Source organism: Oncorhynchus nerka, linkage group LG5 (assembly GCF_034236695.1).
Source record: "Oncorhynchus nerka isolate Pitt River linkage group LG5, Oner_Uvic_2.0, whole genome shotgun sequence".
NCBI classification, from domain to species: Eukaryota; Metazoa; Chordata; class Actinopteri; order Salmoniformes; family Salmonidae; genus Oncorhynchus; species Oncorhynchus nerka.
In genome coordinates, this window is record NC_088400.1 from 64,896,518 (window position 1) to 64,918,257 (window position 21,740).

General features: G+C 49.5%; 1 protein-coding gene across 10 annotated transcripts in view; it reads left to right on the top strand.

Moving 5' to 3' along the window:
• The window catches only part of LOC115120228 (guanine nucleotide exchange factor DBS-like), an 87,981-nt gene that overhangs the window by 36,051 nt on the left and 30,190 nt on the right, over positions 1 to 21,740 (top strand). For all 10 annotated transcript variants that reach the window (XM_065018920.1, XM_065018913.1, XM_065018915.1 and 7 more), the window contains exons 2-3: positions 4,558 to 4,641; positions 7,539 to 7,653. In XM_065018920.1, the coding sequence (XP_064874992.1) occupies positions 4,566 to 4,641; positions 7,539 to 7,653 (191 nt within the window). In that variant the 5' untranslated portion in view covers positions 4,558 to 4,565. The remainder of the gene's footprint in view (positions 1 to 4,557; positions 4,642 to 7,538; positions 7,654 to 21,740) is intronic.

Here is a 21,740-nt window from a genome sequence, read left to right on the forward strand (position 1 = left end):
AACCACCCTCACCTCTCACCATACACTACCCCCTGTAACCACCCTCACCTCTCACCATACACTACCCCCTGCAACCACCCTCACCTCTCACCATACACTACCCCCTGCAACCACCCTCACCTCTCACCATACACTACCCCTGCAACCACCCTCACCTCTCACCATACACTACCCCCTGCAACCACCCTCACCTCTCACCATACACTACCCCCTGCAACCACCCTCACCTCTCACCATACACTACCCCCTGCAACCACCCTCACCTCTCACCATACACTACCCCCTGCAACCACCCTCACCTCTCACCATACACCACCCCCTGCAACCACCCTCACCTCTCACCATACACTACCCCTGCAACCACCCTCACCTCTCACCATACACTACCCCCTGTAACCACCCTCACCTCTCACCATACACTACCCCCTGCAACCACCCTCACCTCTCACCATACACTACCCCCTGCAACCACCCTCACCTCTCACCATACACTACCCCCTGCAACCACCCTCACCTCTCACCATACACTACCCCCTGCAACCACCCTCACCTCTCACCATACACTACCCCCTGCAACCACCCTCACCTCTCACCATACACTACCCCCTGCAACCACCCTCACCTCTCACCATACACTACCCCCTGCAACCACCCTCACCTCTCACCATACACTACTCCCTGCAACCACCCTCACCTCTCACCATACACTACCCCCTGTAACCACCCTCACCTCTCACCATACACTACCCCCTGCAACCACCCTCACCTCTCACCATACACTACCCCCTGCAACCACCCTCACCTCTCACCATACACTACCCCCTGCAACCACCCTCACCTCTCACCATACACTACCCCTGCAACCACCCTCACCTCTCACCATACACTACCCCCTGTAACCACCCTCACCTCTCACCATACACTACCCCCTGCAACCACCCTCACCTCTCACCATACACTACCCCCTGCAACCACCCTCACCTCTCACCATACACTACCCCCTGTAACCACCCTCACCTCTCACCATACACTACCCCCTGCAACCACCCTCACCTCTCACCATACACTACCCCCTGCAACCACCCTCACCTCTCACCATACACTACCCCCTGCAACCACCCTCACCTCTCACCATACACTACCCCCTGCAACCACCCTCACCTCTCACCATACACTACCCCCTGTAACCACCCTCACCTCTCACCATACACTACCCCCTGCAACCACCCTCACCTCTCACCATACACTACCCCCTGCAACCACCCTCACCTCTCACCATACACTACCCCCTGCAACCACCCTCACCTCTCACCATACACTACCCCCTGCAACCACCCTCACCTCTCACCATACACTACCCCCTGTAACCACCCTCACCTCTCACCATACACTACCCCCTGCAACCACCCTCACCTCTCACCATACACTACCCCCTGTAACCACCCTCACCTCTCACCATACACTACCCCTGCAACCACCCTCACCTCTCACCATACACTACCCCCTGCAACCACCCTCACCTCTCACCATACACTACCCCCTGCAACCACCCTCACCTCTCACCATACACTACCCCCTGCAACCACCCTCACCTCTCACCATACACTACCCCCTGCAACCACCCTCACCTCTCACCATACACTACCCCCTGCAACCACCCTCACCTCTCACCATACACTACCCCCTGTAACCACCCTCACCTCTCACCATACACTACCCCCTGCAACCACCCTCACCTCTCACCATACACTACCCCCTGCAACCACCCTCACCTCTCACCATACACTACCCCCTGTAACCACCCTCACCTCTCACCATACACTACCCCCTGCAACCACCCTCACCTCTCACCATACACTACCCCCTGCAACCACCCTCACCTCTCACCATACACTACCCCCTGCAACCACCCTCACCTCTCACCATACACTACCCCCTGCAACCACCCTCACACCTCTCACCATACACTACCCCACCTCTCACCACCACCCCACCCTCACCTCTCACCATACACTACCCCCTGCAACCACCCTCACCTCTCACCATACACTACCCCCTGCAACCACCCTCACCTCTCACCATACACTACCCCCTGCAACCACCCTCACCTCTCACCATACACTACCCCCTGTAACCACCCTCACCTCTCACCATACACTACCCCCTGCAACCACCCTCACCTCTCACCATACACTACCCCTGCAACCACCCTCACCTCTCACCATACACTACCCCCTGTAACCACCCTCACCTCTCACCATACACTACCCCCTGCAACCACCCCCTCACCTCTCACCATACACTACCCCCTGCAACCACCCTCACCTCTCACCATACACTACCCCCTGTAACCACCCTCACCTCTCACCATACACTACCCCCTGCAACCACCCTCACCTCTCACCATACACTACCCCCTGCAACCACCCTCACCTCTCACCATACACTACCCCCTGCAACCACCCTCACCTCTCACCATACACTACCCCCTGCAACCACCCTCACCTCTCACCATACACTACCCCCTGCAACCACCCTCACCTCTCACCATACACTACCCCCTGTAACCACCCTCACCTCTCACCATACACTACCCCCTGCAACCACCCTCACCTCTCACCATACACTACCCCCTGCAACCACCCTCACCTCTCACCATACACTACCCCCTGCAACCACCCTCACCTCTCACCATACACTACCCCTGCAACCACCCTCACCTCTCACCATACACTACCCCCTGCAACCACCCTCACCTCTCACCATACACTACCCCCTGCAACCACCCTCACCTCTCACCATACACTACCCCCTGCAACCACCCTCACCTCTCACCAAACACTTCCCCCTGCAACCACCCTCACCTCTCACCAGTACACTCCCCTACTGCCAGCGAACACACACAGCATTGTCAATTCACAGGACCACTACCATACCCCCCAAACAACCCTCCTCTTTCCACTAGCCTTTCTCTCTCTCTCTCTCTCTTTCACTCACTCACTCACACAGACAGGCACATACAGTATTTACAACAATAGATGACAGATACAGTAACATACAGTATTTACATGAATAAAGCATAGTATTAGTCACACAGACACCTGGAATGACATGACAGAGAGAGGAGCAGAGGAACCACTGACCCACTTCTCAAGGAGAAGTCCTCCCAAATCCCAGTCTCAGTGAGGAAGCGAGAGGGGGAGAGGAGGAGAGGGGGGAGGAGGAAAGAGGCTGAGAGAGAGGGGAGGAGGAGAGAGGGGAGAGGCTGAGGGAGGAGGAGAGGGGGGAGAGGCTGAGGGGAGGAGGAGAGGGGGGAGAGGCTGAGGGGAGGAGGGGAGAGGCTGAGGGGAGAAGGGGAGAGGCCGAGGAGGGTAGAGGAGAGAGGCTGAGAGGAGGAAAGAGGGGAGGAGGAAAGAGGGGAGAGGCTGAGGGGAGGAGGAGAGAGGGGAGAGGCTGAGAGGAGGGATTAGTATTTCCTCCCCTCTCCATGCACAGTGGATTATAATAATCTGTTTTGGACTTCTCCTTGAGAAGTGGGTCAGTGGGTCTCCCCTCTCTCTTCCTCACTGAGACTGGGACTGAAAGTTGGAGAAAAGGGGGGATTTGGGAGGACTTCTCCTTGAGAAGTGGGTCAGTGGTTCCTCTGCTCCTCTCTCTGTCATGTCATTCCAGGTGTCTGTGTGACTAATACTATGCTTTATTCATGTAAATACTGTATGTTACTGTCATCTATTGTTGTAAATACTGTGTTATTGTAACTGTCATCTATTGTTGTAAATACTGTATGTAACTGTCATCTTTCATTGTAAATACTGTATGTTACTAACTGTCATCTATTCATGTAAATACTGTATGTTACTGTAACTGTCATCTATTAATGTAGGCTACTAGGGTAGCCTAGTGGTTAGAGCGTTGGACTAGTAACCGAAAGGTTGCAAGTTCGAATCCCCAAGCTGACAAGGTACAAATCTGTCGTTCTGCCCCTGAACAGGCAGTTAACCCACTGTTCCTAGGCCGTCATTGAAAATAAGAATTTGTTCTTAACTGACTTGCCTAGTAAAATAAAGGTAAAATAAAAAAATTAAAAATACTGTATGTTACTGTAACTGTCATCTATTGTTGTAAATACTGTATGTTACTGTATCTGTCATCTATTGTTGTAAATACTGTATGTTACTGTATCTGTCATCTATTGTTGTAAATACTGTATGTTACTGTATCTGTCATCTATTGTTGTAAATACTGTATGTTACTGTATCTGTCATCTATTGTTGTAAATACTGTATGTTACTGTATCTGTCATCTATTGTTGTAAATACTGTATGTTACTGTATCTGTCATCTATTGTTGTAAATACTGTATGTTACTGTATCTGTCATCTATTGTTGTAAATACTGTGTTACTGTATCTGTCATCTATTGTTGTAAATACTGTATGTTACTGTATCTGTCATCTATTGTTGTAAATACTGTATGTTACTGTATCTGTCATCTATTGTTGTAAATACTGTATGTTACTGTATCTGTAGTTTATGTTTTTTTGTCTCTTATCTTCCAGATGACATCATGCAGCAGGAGAGTGATCGTCTGTTTGCTGCAGACATCGATCCTGACCTCAGGAAACGGTTTGCTTTCCTCTCAGGTCAGTCTTTTTCTTTTCCCTCCATCGCTCCCTCCTTCATAGTTACCTCTCATAGGGGTTCAATCCCAAACATCCGAGTGAGCCAATCCCAACGCTATGCCAAGGCCCTTGAAGATCTCCCTTCACAGATGGAAAAAGCTTAAGCAATATGGCTGAAGCTAATAACAGTGAACCATCCCCAAAGCTCACACAGCCACTGATGGAGCAGCAATCATATCACACTATATGAGTGAAGTAGCTGAGTGAAGTAGCTGAGTGAAGTAGCTGGCCTAAACATCAAAACATAATCCGTCAGCATTTTCCTATTTATAAAAGTACAGGAATAGCACTCTTGCTGCCAGATAGAGTACAGCAGGGTTGTTCAAACTGATTTATGTTGTATGACTTAACTAAATGACTTAACTAAACTAAGACTTTTGCAACGATCCGACCTTTGGGGGTAAACTGAGGAAAACCGTTCCACACCAGACCCTTATTTCCAAAGAGTTGGGCCAACTCAGTTTGTTCCGTTACTACGGCGATGCCAACCCAGATAGGGCCCTACATCGGGTTACCACGGATAATAACGGCACATAGACGGCCCGTGAATAATTAATCGTCACTGCGATCCACTTGGCAACCTGGCCCGGCAACAGTTAGAAGAGCCAAGTGTGTGTGGCACTATGTGCTGCTGTGATTGGCTGCTGAGTGTGTGACTGAATTTAACACTCCACCCGTTGAGAGCGAGAGTGTGCGTGCGTGTGTGTGTCTCTAAATGAGTTTCACGAGGTTCAGTTCCTAACTGAATTTCACAAGGTTCAGTTCCTAACTGAATTTCACGAGGTTCAGTTCCTAACTGAATTTCACGAGGTTCAGTTCCTAACTGTATTTCACGAGGTTCAGTTCCTAACTGAATTTCACGAGGTTCAGTTCCTAACTGAATTTCACGAGGTTCAGTTCCTAACTGAATTTCACGAGGTTCAGTTCCTAACTGAATTTCACGAGGTTCCGTTCCTAACTGAATTTCACGAGGTTCCGTTCCTAACTGAATTTCACGAGGTTCCGTTCCTAACTGAATTTCACGAGGTTCCGTTCCTAACTGAATTTCACGAGGTTCCGTTCCTAACTGAATTTCACGAGGTTCCGTTCCTAACTGAATTTCACGAGGTTCCGTTCCTAACTGAATTTCACGAGGTTCCGTTCCTAACTGAATTTCACGAGGTTCCGTTCCTAACTGAATTTCACGAGGTTCCGTTCCTAACTGAATTTCACGAGGTTCCGTTCCTAACTGAATTTCAAGAGGTTCCGTTCCTAACTGTATTTCAAGAGGTTCAGTTCCTAACTGAATTTCACGAGGTTCAGTTCCTAACTGTTTTATGGTTGCTGTTACAAGTCTTGCCCGGGAACCTGTTCTTAGGTTGCATACAGTCTGTGTAGAGTCTGTTTGTCTTCACATCTCTCTGTCAGTGTGTTTAATAACTCTGTGGTTGCCAGGGGTGATGTGTGTGTGTGTTCATGACAGCTGCCCACCCTCTGATGAGTAGTCATATGAGCACACAACTGATGAAGATGACCCTTGGTCTAGTTGTAATTCATACTTCTACGCTACAGCCTTGGTACGCCACTAGAATGACTCCAAGCCCAGCGAGTGAGAGTGTGACGCAGCGATGCTGTTTTAGCTGTGTCATTAAAGACTCCTGCTGTGTTCCTGTTCCTTCCAGGTTCTCTCTGTATGTCCTCTCCCCTGGAGGTTGTCTGTGTCTCCAGGCCTTGTTTTGTGTTGTAATCATTAACCTCTGGTCCTCCTCTAGTCGCCTACTCAGGCAGGTGTCTGCCTGACACACATACACACATGGTATCAGATGGATCAGGGCACAGTGCTCTGGTTCTGCTCTAGTGGTCTGGTACCAGATGGATCAGGGCACAGTGCTCTGGTTCTGCTCTAGTGGTCTGGTACCAGATGGATCAGGGCACAGTGCTCTGGTTCTGCTCTAGTGACACGGCTGGTGCCAGATGGATCAGGGCACAGTGCTCTGGTTCTGCTCTAGTGGTCTGGTACCAGATGGATCAGGGCACAGTGCTCTGGTTCTGCTCTAGTGGTCTGGTACCAGATGGATCAGGTCACTGTGCTCTGGTTCTGCTCTAGTGACACGGCTGGTGCAGAGATTCACACAGACCGCCTGTCTGTTTGTCTCTACTCACACCTGTTCATTTCTCATTCCCTGTACCCTCCTCTAGCACTAAATCAAGTCAAATTTGATTTGTCACAGGCGCCGAATACAACGGGTTAGGCTTTGCCGTGAAACGCTTTCTCGCGAGTCCTTTCCCGACAACGCAGAGTTAAAAAGGAAGAATAAAAATAGAAAATACTATTTATTGCAGCCTGCAGAGCCGCAGTAACACCAGGCTTTGTGAGAGAAGACAGATCCTATATCTCATCCTCTAATCTTCCCCTCCCCCACTCAGACCGTCACATGATTCCTCTGGGTCAATGGTTCTCAAAACCTCTCATCGGGACCCCCAGACGTTTCACAAAGGGCTTGATGATTAGCTGACAAGTTGAATCCGGTTTGCTAACTGTGGAATAGTTCAAATACATGGAACAGCTGGGGGTCCCCAAGGAGAGGCTGGAACCGCTGCTCTGTGTGTTCATTCCACTTGGGTATGTTAGCTATATATATCAGAAGAGTAATGGACATTATGAATATGATGTACATGAACGTTTTAAAACACATTAAAGGTAATTAATTAACTTAATTCAAATTAAAGGATTCCAAAGCTTGTCACTGTCTATTCTGTGCGGGTCTGAAAGGGGGATATGGGGGGTTGTACGTGCTTTCTAGTTGAGGGCAAAATTATTTCCTTGTTGAACAAATGTAATCAATTAATCAATCAAACGTCCCCAATTTCTTTCCCAGGGGGTCGAGCTGAGAACGGCAGTCCCATCATCGTGTTCCCAGAATTCCCTGCTTTTGGCGAGCTCCAGGAGGAAGAGTTCCACAACGTGCTGACCTACCTGACCAGTGTGCCCAGGTGACACACACAATGCATTGCACACTCTGATGCTTGAGCTTGTCATTACTTTGTATAGTTGAGGAAGTGGTGTGGTAACAATGCCAACCAGCAGATGTCAGTGTAGAACTATTTTCACAGTTCCTTTGTCTGAACAGAACAATGAATCTCCCTACAACAAAGTGAACTTGTCTTATGCAGGACTGTCTCTTAACCATTATAGTTGGCATCTATATTACACCTCAACGTTGCTGCAACTGGTACACGAGGTGTATGTCCTGGTACACGTGGTGTATGTCCTGGTACACGTGGTGTATGTCCTGGTACATGTGGTGTATGTCCTGGTATACGTGGTGTATGTCCTGGTACTGTCCTGGTATATGTTGTATATGTCCTGGTACACGAGGCGTATGTCCTGGTATACGTGGTGTATGTCCTGGTATACGTGGTGTATGTCCTGGTACTGTCCTGGTATACGTTGTATATGTCCTGGTACACGAGGCGTATGTCCTGGTACACGTGGTGTATGTCCTGGTATACGTGGTGTATGTCCTGGTATACGTGGTGTATGTCCTGGTACACGTGGTGTATGTCCTGGTATACGTGGTGTATGTCCTGGTACTGTCCTGGTATACGTTGTATATGTCCTGGTACACGAGGCGTATGTCCTGGTATACGTGGTGTATGTCCTGGTATACGTGGTGTATGTCCTGGTACTGTCCTGGTATACGTTGTATATGTCCTGGTACACGCGGTGTATGTCCTGGTAGACGTGGTGTATGTCCTGGTACACGTGGTGTATGTCATGGTACACGTGGTGTATGTCCTGGTAGACGTGGTGTATGTCCTGGTAGACGTGGTGTATGTCATGGTATACGTGGTGTATGTCCTGGTAGACGTGGTGTATGTCCTGGTACACGTGGTGTATGTCATGGTATACGTGGTGTATGTCCTGGTAGACGTGGTGTATGTCCTGGTAGACGTGGTGTATGTCCTGGTACATGTGGTGTATGTCCTGGTATACGTGGTGTATGTCCTGGTACTGTCCTGGTATACGTTGTATATGTCCTGGTACACAAGGCGTATGTCCTGGTATACGTGGTGTATGTCCTGGTATACGTGGTGTATGTCCTGGTACTGTCCTGGTATACGTTGTATATGTCCTGGTACATGAGGCGTATGTCCTGGTATACGTTGTATATGTCCTGGTACACGAGGCGTATGTCCTGGTACACGTGGTGTATGTCCTGGTATACGTGGTGTATGTCCTGGTATACGTGGTGTATGTCCTGGTACTGTCCTGGTATACGTTGTATATGTCCTGGTACACGAGGCGTATGTCCTGGTACGCGTGGTGTATGTCCTGGTACACGTGGTGTATGTCATGGTACACGTGGTGTATGTCCTGGTAGACGTGGTGTATGTCCTGGTAGACGTGGTGTATGTCATGGTATACGTGGTGTATGTCCTGGTAGACGTGGTGTATGTCCTGGTACACGTGGTGTATGTCATGGTATACGTGGTGTATGTCCTGGTAGACGTGGTGTATGTCCTGGTAGACGTGGTGTATGTCCTGGTACATGTGGTGTATGTCCTGGTATACGTGGTGTATGTCCTGGTACACGTGGTGTATGTCATGGTATACGTGGTGTATGTCCTGGTAGACGTGGTGTATGTCCTGGTAGACGTGGTGTATGTCCTGGTACACGTGGTGTATGTCCTGGTATACGTGGTGTATGTCCTGGTACTGTCCTGGTATACGTTGTATATGTCCTGGTACACGAGGCGTATGTCCTGGTATACGTGGTGTATGTCCTGGTATACGTGGTGTCCTGGTATGTCCTGGTATACGTTGTATATCCTGGTATATGTCCTGTTGTTGTATATGTCCTGGTACACGAGGCGTATGTCCTGGTACACGTGGTGTATGTCCTGGTATACGTGGTGTATGTCCTGGTATACGTGGTGTATGTCCTGGTACTGTCCTGGTATACGTTGTATATGTCCTGGTACACGAGGCGTATGTCCTGGTACGCGTGGTGTATGTCCTGGTACACGTGGTGTATGTCCTGGTACACGTGGTGTATGTCATGGTACACGTGGTGTATGTCCTGGTAGACGTGGTGTATGTCATGGTATACGTGGTGTATGTCCTGGTAGACGTGGTGTATGTCCTGGTACACGTGGTGTATGTCATGGTATACGTGGTGTATGTCATGGTATACGTGGTGTATGTCCTGGTAGACGTGGTGTATGTCCTGGTAGACGTGGTGTATGTCCTGGTACACGTGGTGTATGTCCTGGTATACGTGGTGTATGTCCTGGTACTGTCCTGGTATACGTTGTATATGTCCTGGTACACGAGGCGTATGTCCTGGTATACGTGGTGTATGTCCTGGTATACGTGGTGTATGTCCTGGTACTGTCCTGGTATACGTTGTATATGTCCTGGTACACGAGGCGTATGTCCTGGTATACGTTGTATATGTCCTGGTACACGAGGCGTATGTCCTGGTACACGTGGTGTATGTCCTGGTATACGTGGTGTATGTCCTGGTACACGTGGTGTATGTCATGGTATACGTGGTGTATGTCCTGGTAGACGTGGTGTATGTCATGGTATACGTGGTGTATGTCCCGGTAGACGTGGTGTATGTCCTGGTACACGCGGTGTATGTCCTGGTACACGCGGTGTATGTCCTGGTAGACGTGGTGTATGTCCTGGTAGACGTGGTGTATGTCCTGGTACACGAGGCGTATGTCCTGGTACACGAGGCGTATGACCTGGTACACGAGGCGTATGTCCTGGCACATGTGGTGTATGTCCTGGTACATGAGGTGTATGTCCTGGTACACGCGGTGTATGTCCTGGTACACGCGGTGTATGTCCTGGTATACGTGGTGTATGTCATGGTACTGTCCTGGTATACGTTGTATATGTCCTGGTACACGAGGCGTATGTCCTGGTATACGTGGTGTATGTCCTGGTATACGTGGTGTATGTCCTGGTACTGTCCTGGTATACGTTGTATATGTCCTGGTACACGAGGCGTATGTCCTGGTACACGTGGTGTATGTCCTGGTATACGTGGTGTATGTCCTGGTATACGTGGTGTATGTCCTGGTACTGTCCTGGTATACGTTGTATATGTCCTGGTACACGAGGCGTATGTCCTGGTATACGTTGTATATGTCCTGGTACACGAGGCGTATGTCCTGGTACACGTGGTGTATGTCCTGGTACACGTGGTGTATGTCCTGGTACACGTGGTGTATGTCCTGGTATACGTGGTGTATGTCCTGGTACTGTCCTGGTATACGTTGTATATGTCCTGGTACACAGGCGTATGTCCTGGTGGTGTATGTCTGGTATGTCCTGTGGTGTATGTCCTGGTACTGTCCTGGTATACGTGGTCCTGGTACATGTCCTGGTACCTGTCTGTCTGGTATACGTTGTATATGTCCTGGTACACGAAGGCGTATGTCCTGGTATACGTGGTGTCCTGTCCTGGTACTGTCCCTGGTACACGTTGTATATGTCCTGGTACACGTGGCGTATGTCCTGGTATACGTGGTGTATGTCCTGGTACACGCGGTGTATGTCCTGGTATACGTGGTGTATGTCATGGTACACGCGGTGTATGTCCTGGTATACGTGGTGTATGTCCTGGTATACGTGGTGTATGTCCTGGTACACGCGGTGTATGTCCTGGTAGACGTGGTGTATGTCCTGGTAGACGTGGTGTATGTCCTGGTACACGAGGCGTATGTCCTGGTACACGAGGCGTATGACCTGGTACACGAGGCGTATGTCCTGGCACATGTGGTGTATGTCCTGGTACATGAGGTGTATGTCCTGGTACACGCGGTGTATGTCCTGGTACACGCGGTGTATGTCCTGGTATACGTGGTGTATGTCATGGTACTGTCCTGGTATACGTTGTATATGTCCTGGTACACGAGGCGTATGTCCTGGTATACGTGGTGTATGTCCTGGTATACGTGGTGTATGTCCTGGTACTGTCCTGGTATACGTTGTATATGTCCTGGTACACGAGGCGTATGTCCTGGTACACGTGGTGTATGTCCTGGTATACGTGGTGTATGTCCTGGTATACGTGGTGTATGTCCTGGTACTGTCCTGGTATACGTTGTATATGTCCTGGTACACGAGGCGTATGTCCTGGTATACGTTGTATATGTCCTGGTACACGAGGCGTATGTCCTGGTACACGTGGTGTATGTCCTGGTACACGTGGTGTATGTCCTGGTACACGTGGTGTATGTCCTGGTATACGTGGTGTATGTCCTGGTACTGTCCTGGTATACGTTGTATATGTCCTGGTACACGAGGCGTATGTCCTGGTATACGTGGTGTATGTCCTGGTATACGTGGTGTATGTCCTGGTACTGTCCTGGTATACGTTGTATATGTCCTGGTACACGAGGCGTATGTCCTGGTATACGTGGTGTATGTCCTGGTACTGTCCTGGTATACGTTGTATATGTCCTGGTACACAAGGCATATGTCCTGGTATACGTGGTGTATGTCCTGGTACTGTCCTGGTATACGTTGTATATGTCCTGGTACACGAGGCGTATGTCCTGGTATACGTGGTGTATGTCCTGGTACACGCGGTGTATGTCCTGGTATACGTGGTGTATGTCATGGTACACGCGGTGTATGTCCTGGTATACGTGGTGTATGTCCTGGTATACGTGGTGTATGTCCTGGTACACGAGGCGTATGTCCTGGTATACGTGGTGTATGTCCTGGTATACGTGGTGTATGTCCTTGTACTGTCCTGGTATACGTTGTATATGTCCTGGTACACGAGGCGTATGTCCTGGTACACGTGGTGTATGTCCTGGTATACGTGGTGTATGTCCTGGTATACGTGGTGTATGTCCTGGTACTGTCTTGGTATACGTTGTATATGTCCTGGTACACGAGGCGTATGTCCTGGTATACGTTGTATATGTCCTGGTACACGGGCGTATGTCCTGGTACACGTGGTGTATGTCCTGGTATACGTGGTGTATGTCCTGGTATACGTGGTGTATGTCCTGGTACTGTCCTGGTATACGTTGTATATGTCCTGGTACACGAGGCGTATGTCCTGGTACACGTGGTGTATGTCCTGGTACACGTGGTGTATGTCCTGGTACACGTGGTGTATGTCCTGGTAGACGTGGTGTATGTCCTGGTAGACGTGGTGTATGTCCTGGTACACGCGGTGTATGTCCTGGTAGACGTGGTGTATGTCCTGGTAGACGTGGTGTATGTCCTGGTACACGCGGTGTATGTCCTGGTACACGAGGCGTATGTCCTGGTACACGAGGCGTATGTCCTGGCACATGTGGTGTATGTCCTGGTACATGAGGTGTATGTCCTGATACACGCGGTGTATGTCCTGGTACACGCGGTGTATGTCCTGGTATACGTGGTGTATGTCATGGTACACACGGTGTATGTCCTGGTACATGAGGTGTATGTCCTGGTACATGAGGTGTATGTCCTGGTACACGCGGTGTATGTCCTGGTACACGCGGTGTATGTCCTGGTAGACGTGGTGTATGTCCTGGTACACGAGGCGTATGTCCTGGTACACGAGGCGTATGTCCTGGTACACGAGGCGTATGTCCTGGTACACGAGGTCTATGTCCTGGTATACGTGGTGTATGTCCTGGTACTGTCCTGGTATACGTTGTATATGTCCTGGTACACGAGGCGTATGTCCTGGTATACGTGGTGTATGTCCTGGTACACGAGGCGTATGTCCTGGTACACGAGGCGTATGTCCTGGCACATGTGGTGTATGTCCTGGTACATGAGGCGTATGTCCTGGTACACGAGGCGTATGTCCTGGTACACGAGGCGTATGTCCTGGTACACGAGGTGTATGTCCTGTATACGTGGTGTATGTCCTGGTACTGTCCTGGTATACGTTGTATATGTCCTGGTACACGAGGCGTATGTCCTGGTACACAAGGCGTATGTCCTGGCACATGTGGTGTATGTCCTGGTACATGAGGTGTATGTCCTGGTACACGCGGTGTATGTCCTGGTACACGCGGTGTATGTCCTGGTATACGTGGTGTATGTCATGGTACACGCGGTGTATGTCCTGGTACACGCGGTGTATGTCCTGGTATACGTGGTGTATGTCATGGTACTGTCCTGGTATACGTTGTATATGTCCTGGTACACGAGGCGTATGTCCTGGTATACGTGGTGTATGTCCTGGTATACGTGGTGTATGTCCTGGTACTGTCCTGGTATACGTTGTATATGTCCTGGTACACGAGGCGTATGTCCTGGTACACGTGGTGTATGTCCTGGTATACGTGGTGTATGTCCTGGTATACGTGGTGTATGTCCTGGTATACGTGGTGTATGTCCTGGTACTGTCCTGGTATACGTTGTATATGTCCTGGTACACGAGGCGTATGTCCTGGTATACGTTGTATATGTCCTGGTACACGAGGCGTATGTCCTGGTACACGTGGTGTATGTCCTGGTACACGTGGTGTATGTCCTGGTACACGTGGTGTATGTCCTGGTATACGTGGTGTATGTCCTGGTACTGTCCTGGTATACGTTGTATATGTCCTGGTACACGAGGCGTATGTCCTGGTATACGTGGTGTATGTCCTGGTATACGTGGTGTATGTCCTGGTACTGTCCTGGTATACGTTGTATATGTCCTGGTACACGAGGCGTATGTCCTGGTATACGTGGTGTATGTCCTGGTATACGTGGTGTATGTCCTGGTACTGTCCTGGTATACGTTGTATATGTCCTGGTACACGAGGCATATGTCCTGGTATACGTGGTGTATGTCCTGGTACTGTCCTGGTATACGTTGTATATGTCCTGGTACACGAGGCGTATGTCCTGGTATACGTGGTGTATGTCCTGGTACACGCGGTGTATGTCCTGGTATACGTGGTGTATGTCATGGTACACGCAGTGTATGTCCTGGTATACGTGGTGTATGTCCTGGTATACGTGGTGTATGTCCTGGTACTGTCCTGGTATACGTTGTATATGTCCTGGTACACGAGGCGTATGTCCTGGTATACGTGGTGTATGTCCTGGTATACGTGGTGTATGTCCTGGTACTGTCCTGGTATACGTTGTATATGTCCTGGTACACGAGGCGTATGTCCTGGTACACGTGGTGTATGTCCTGGTATACGTGGTGTATGTCCTGGTATACGTGGTGTATGTCCTGGTACTGTCTTGGTATACGTTGTATATGTCCTGGTACACGGCGTATGTCCTGGTATACGTTGTATATGTCCTGGTACACGTAGGCGTATGTCCTGGTACACGTGGTGTATGTCCTGGTACTGTCCTGGTATACGTTGTATATGTCCTGGTACACGAGGCTTATGTCCTGGTACACGTGGTGTATGTCCTGGTACACGTGGTGTATGTCCTGGTACACGTGGTGTATGTCCTGGTAGACGTGGTGTATGTCCTGGTAGACGTGGTGTATGTCCTGGTACACGCGGTGTATGTCCTGGTACACGCGGTGTATGTCCTGGTATACGTGGTGTATGTCATGGTACACGCGGTGTATGTCCTGGTATACGTGGTGTATGTCATGGTACTGTCCTGGTATACGTTGTATATGTCCTGGTACACGAGGCGTATGTCCTGGTATACGTGGTGTATGTCCTGGTATACGTGGTGTATGTCCTGGTACTGTCCTGGTATACGTTGTATATGTCCTGGTACACGAGGCGTATGTCCTGGTACACAAGGCGTATGTCCTGGTACACGTGGTGTATGTCCTGGTATACGTGGTGTATGTCCTGGTATACGTGGTGTATGTCCTGGTACTATCCTGGTATACGTTGTATATGTCCTGGTACACGAGGCGTATGTCCTGGTATACGTTGTATATGTCCTGGTACACGAGGCGTATGTCATGGTACACGTGGTGTATGTCCTGGTACACGTGGTGTATGTCCTGGTACACGTGGTGTATGTCCTGGTACACGTGGTGTATGTCCTGGTATACGTGGTGTATGTCCTGGTACTGTCCTGGTATACGTTGTATATGTCCTGGTACACGGGCGTATGTCCTGGTATACGTGGTGTATGTCCTGGTACACGTCCCTGGTATACGTGGTGTATGTCCTGGTACTGTCCTGGTATACGTTGTATATGTCCTGGTACACGAGGCATATGTCCTGGTATACGTGGTGTATGTCCTGGTACTGTCCTGGTATACGTTGTATATGTCCTGGTACACGAGGCGTATGTCCTGGTATACGTGGTGTATGTCCTGGTACACGCGGTGTATGTCCTGGTATACGTGGTGTATGTCATGGTACACGCGGTGTATGTCCTGGTATACGTGGTGTATGTCCTGGTATACGTGGTGTATGTCCTGGTACTGTCCTGGTATACGTTGTATATGTCCTGGTACACGAGGCGTATGTCCTGGTATACGTGGTGTATGTTCTGGTAGACGTGGTATGTCTGGTATACGTGGTGTATGTCCTTGTACTGTCCTGGTATACGTTGTATATGTCCTGGTACACGAGGCGTATGTCCTGGTACACGTGGTGTATGTCCTGGTATACGTGGTGTATGTCCTGGTATACGTGGTGTATGTCCTGGTACTGTCTTGGTATACGTTGTATATGTCCTGGTACACGGTACATGAGGCGTATGTCCTGGTATACGTTGTATATGTCCTGGTACACGTATGTCCTGGTACACGTGGTGTATGTCCTGGTATACGTGGTGTATGTCCTGGTATACGTGGTGTATGTCCTGGTACTGTCCTGGTATACGTTGTATATGTCCTGGTACACGAGGCGTATGTCCTGGTACACGTGGTGTATGTCCTGGTACACGTGGTGTATGTCCTGGTACACGTGGTGTATGTCCTGGTAGACGTGGTGTATGTCCTGGTAGACGTGGTGTATGTCCTGGTACACGCGGTGTATGTCCTGGTAGACGTGGTGTATGTCCTGGTAGACGTGGTGTATGTCCTGGTACACGCGGTGTATGTCCTGGTACACGAGGCGTATGTCCTGGTACACGAGGCGTATGTCCTGGCACATGTGGTGTATGTCCTGGTACATGAGGTGTATGTCCTGATACACGCGGTGTATGTCCTGGTACACGCGGTGTATGTCCTGGTATACGTGGTGTATGTCATGGTACACACGGTGTATGTCCTGGTACATGAGGTGTATGTCCTGGTACATGAGGTGTATGTCCTGGTGTATGTCCTGGTACACGGTGTATGTCCTGGTAGACGTGGTGTATGTCCTGGTAGGCGTGGTGTATGTCCTGGTACACGAGGCGTATGTCCTGGTACACGGGGTATGTCCTGGTACACGAGGCGTATGTCCTGGTACATGAGGCGTATGTCCTGGTACACGAGGCGTATGTCCTGGTACACGAGGCGTATGTCCTGGTACACGAGGCGTATGTCCTGGTACACGAGGTGTATGTCCTGTATACGTGGTGTATGTCCTGGTACTGTCCTGGTATACGTTGTATATGTCCTGGTACACGAGGCGTATGTCCTGGTACACAAGGCGTATGTCCTGGCACATGTGGTGTATGTCCTGGTACATGAGGTGTATGTCCTGGTACACGCGGTGTATGTCCTGGTACACGCGGTGTATGTCCTGGTATACGTGGTGTATGTCATGTTACACGCGGTGTATGTCCTGGTACACGCGGTGTATGTCCTGGTATACGTGGTGTATGTCATGGTACTGTCCTGGTATACGTTGTATATGTCCTGGTACACGAGGTGTATGTCCTGGTATACGTGGTGTATGTCCTGGTACTGTCCTGGTATACGTTGTATATGTCCTGGTACACGAGGCGTATGTCCTGGTACACGTGGTGTATGTCCTGGTATACGTGGTGTATGTCCTGGTATACGTGGTGTATGTCCTGGTATACGTGGTGTATGTCCTGGTACTGTCCTGGTATACGTTGTATATGTCCTGGTACACGAGGCGTATGTCCTGGTATACGTTGTATATGTCCTGGTACACGAGGCGTATGTCCTGGTACACGTGGTGTATGTCCTGGTACACGTGGTGTATGTCCTGGTACACGTGGTGTATGTCCTGGTACACGTGGTGTATGTCCTGGTATACGTGGTGTATGTCCTGGTACTGTCCTGGTATACGTTGTATATGTCCTGGTACACGAGGCGTATGTCCTGGTATACGTGGTGTATGTCCTGGTATACGTGGTGTATGTCCTGGTACTGTCCTGGTATACGTTGTATATGTCCTGGTACACGAGGCGTATGTCCTGGTATACGTGGTGTATGTCCTGGTATACGTGGTGTATGTCCTGGTACTGTCCTGGTATACGTTGTATATGTCCTGGTACACGAGGCATATGTCCTGGTATACGTGGTGTATGTCCTGGTACTGTCCTGGTATACGTTGTATATGTCCTGGTACACGAGGCGTATGTCCTGGTATACGTGGTGTATGTCCTGGTCCATGCGGTGTATGTCCTGGTATACGTGGTGTATGTCATGGTACACGCGGTGTATGTCCTGGTATACGTGGTGTATGTCCTGGTATACGTGGTGTATGTCCTGGTACTGTCCTGGTATACGTTGTATATGTCCTGGTACACGAGGCGTATGTCCTGGTATACGTGGTGTATGTCCTGGTATACGTGGTGTATGTCCTTGTACTGTCCTGGTATACGTTGTATATGTCCTGGTACACGAGGCGTATGTCCTGGTACACGTGGTGTATGTCCTGGTATACGTGGTGTATGTCCTGGTACTGTCTTGGTATACGTTGTATATGTCCTGGTACACGAGGCGTATGTCCTGGTATACGTTGTATATGTCCTGGTACACGAGGCGTATGTCCTGGTACACGTGGTGTATGTCCTGGTACTGTCCTGGTATACGTTGTATATGTCCTGGTACACGAGGCTTATGTCCTGGTACACGTGGTGTATGTCCTGGTACACGTGGTGTATGTCCTGGTACACGTGGTGTATGTCCTGGTAGACGTGGTGTATGTCCTGGTAGACGTGGTGTATGTCCTGGTACACGCGGTGTATGTCCTGGTACACGCGGTGTATGTCCTGGTATACGTGGTGTATGTCATGGTACACGCGGTGTATGTCCTGGTACACGCGGTGTATGTCCTGGTATACGTGGTGTATGTCATGGTACTGTCCTGGTATACGTTGTATATGTCCTGGTACACGAGGCGTATGTCCTGGTATACGTGGTGTATGTCCTGGTATACGTGGTGTATGTCCGGGTACTGTCCTGGTATACGTTGTATATGTCCTGGTACACGAGGCGTATGTCCTGGTACACAAGGCGTATGTCCTGGTACACGTGGTGTATGTCCTGGTATACGTGGTGTATGTCCCGTTATAAGTGGTGTATGTCCTGGTACTGTCCTGGTATACGTTGTATATGTCCTGGTACACGAGGCGTATGTCCTGGTATACGTTGTATATGTCCTGGTACACGAGGCGTATGTCATGGTACACGTGGTGTATGTCCTGGTACACGTGGTGTATGTCCTGGTACACGTGGTGTATGTCCTGGTACACGTGGTGTATGTCCTGGTATACGTGGTGTATGTCCTGGTACTGTCCTGGTATACGTTGTATATGTCCTGGTACACGAGGCGTATGTCCTGGTATACGTGGTGTATGTCCTGGTATACGTGGTGTATGTCCTGGTACTGTCCTGGTATACGTTGTATATGTCCTGGTACACGAGGCATATGTCCTGGTATACGTGGTGTATGTCCTGGTACTGTCCTGGTATACGTTGTATATGTCCTGGTACACGAGGCGTATGTCCTGGTATACGTGGTGTATGTCCTGGTACACGCGGTGTATGTCCTGGTATACGTGGTGTATGTCATGGTACACGCGGTGTATGTCCTGGTATACGTGGTGTATGTCCTGGTATACGTGGTGTATGTCCTGGTACTGTCCTGGTATACGTTGTATATGTCCTGGTACACAAGGCATATGTCCTGGTATACGTGGTGTATGTCCTGGTACTGTCCTGGTATACGTTGTATATGTCCTGGTACACGAGGCGTATGTCCTGGTATACGTGGTGTATGTCCTGGTACACGCGGTGTATGTCCTGGTATACGTGGTGTATGTCATGGTACACGCGGTGTATGTCCTGGTATACGTGGTGTATGTCCTGGTATACGTGGTGTATGTCCTGGTACACGAGGCGTATGTCCTGGTATACGTGGTGTATGTCCTGGTATACGTGGTGTATGTCCTTGTACTGTCCTGGTATACGTTGTATATGTCCTGGTACACGAGGCGTATGTCCTGGTACACGTGGTGTATGTCCTGGTATACGTGGTGTATGTCCTGGTATACGTGGTGTATGTCCTGGTACTGTCTTGGTATACGTTGTATATGTCCTGGTACACGAGGCGTATGTCCTGGTATACGTTGTATATGTCCTGGTACACGAGGCGTATGTCCTGGTACACGTGGTGTATGTCCTGGTATACGTGGTGTATGTCCTGGTATACGTGGTGTATGTCCTGGTACTGTCCTGGTATACGTTGTATATGTCCTGGTACACGAGGCGTATGTCCTGGTACACGTGGTGTATGTCCTGGTACACGTGGTGTATGTCCTGGTACACGTGGTGTATGTCCTGGTAGACGTGGTGTATGTCCTGGTATACGTGGTGTATGTCCTGGTACACGCGGTGTATGTCCTGGTAGACGTGGTGTATGTCCTGGTAGACGTGGTGTATGTCCTGGTACACGCGGTGTATGTCCTGGTACACGAGGCGTATGTCCTGGTACACGAGGCGTATGTCCTGGCACATGTGGTGTATGTCCTGGTACATGAGGTGTATGTCCTGATACACGCGGTGTATGTCCTGGTACACGCGGTGTATGTCCTGGTATACGTGGTGTATGTCATGGTACACACGGTGTATGTCCTGGTACATGAGGTGTATGTCCTGGTACATGAGGTGTATGTCCTGGTACACGCGGTGTATGTCCTGGTACACGCGGTGTATGTCCTGGTAGACGTGGTGTATGTCCTGGTACACGAGGCGTATGTCCTGGTACACGAGGCGTATGTCCTGGTACACGAGGCGTATGTCCTGGTACACGAGGCGTATGTCCTGGTACACGAGGTGTATGTCCTGGTAGACGAGGCGTATGTCCTGGTACACGAGGCGTGTGTCCTGGTACACGAGGCGTATGTCCTGGTACACGAGGTGTATGTCCTGGTACACGAGGCGTATGTCCTGGTACATGTGGTGTATGTCCTGGTACATGAGGTGTATGTCCTGGACGTTATGCTAGTCCTGTTTCTATACAGGAACTGCCTTTCTGTCCAGATATCCCACAATATTCTCTATCTCAATAGGAATCCCTGCTATTATCAAATGTTGAATAACAAAAAAAAAAGTAATATAATGGACCATATCCTCCCCTCCCCATTAGCTAATGGTGAAACCTTTAAACCCCTGACTCCTGTGGGAGTTGCCCGGAGGGGGGGGCTTGGAGAAACGGAGCATGACTGGTGTGGAGGACAGGAGGTGGCGGTGTTAATGAAAGAGACTCCCTGTGTATCTAACGGGGTCTGTTAGTTAAAAGAATCCAGGGCTCAGCTACTATATGGAAGCAGTTTGTCATAGAAAGGAGTTCTGTAAAGATGTAATTCCGAAAAATTTTAATTGACAAAACAAGAAAGAAAACATATATTTCTAAGTAATATAGTATCATATACTATCCATTCGTTACAGCCGGGGGGAACCCATCTGTATCAAATGCATGAATGAGGTTCTACCTGAGATGTATATATTCAGTTGTGGTGTGTGACTGGGTGATGATATGTGTGATCATGTTACTAAGACCAGAGGGTGTTCATAAAGCAGACAACTCTCCTGTGGATACTGCCGCCCTCCAGCCCCATGTACCTCTGATGTGAGAGAGAGATGGATTCTCCAATTACCTTGAAGGAACTACAGGACAAAATAAAAACTCTGCAACCCTCAATGAAATGATCAAATATACATACAACAAATTCCAAATAGCTATACTAAAACTCTTTTAACATCATCCTC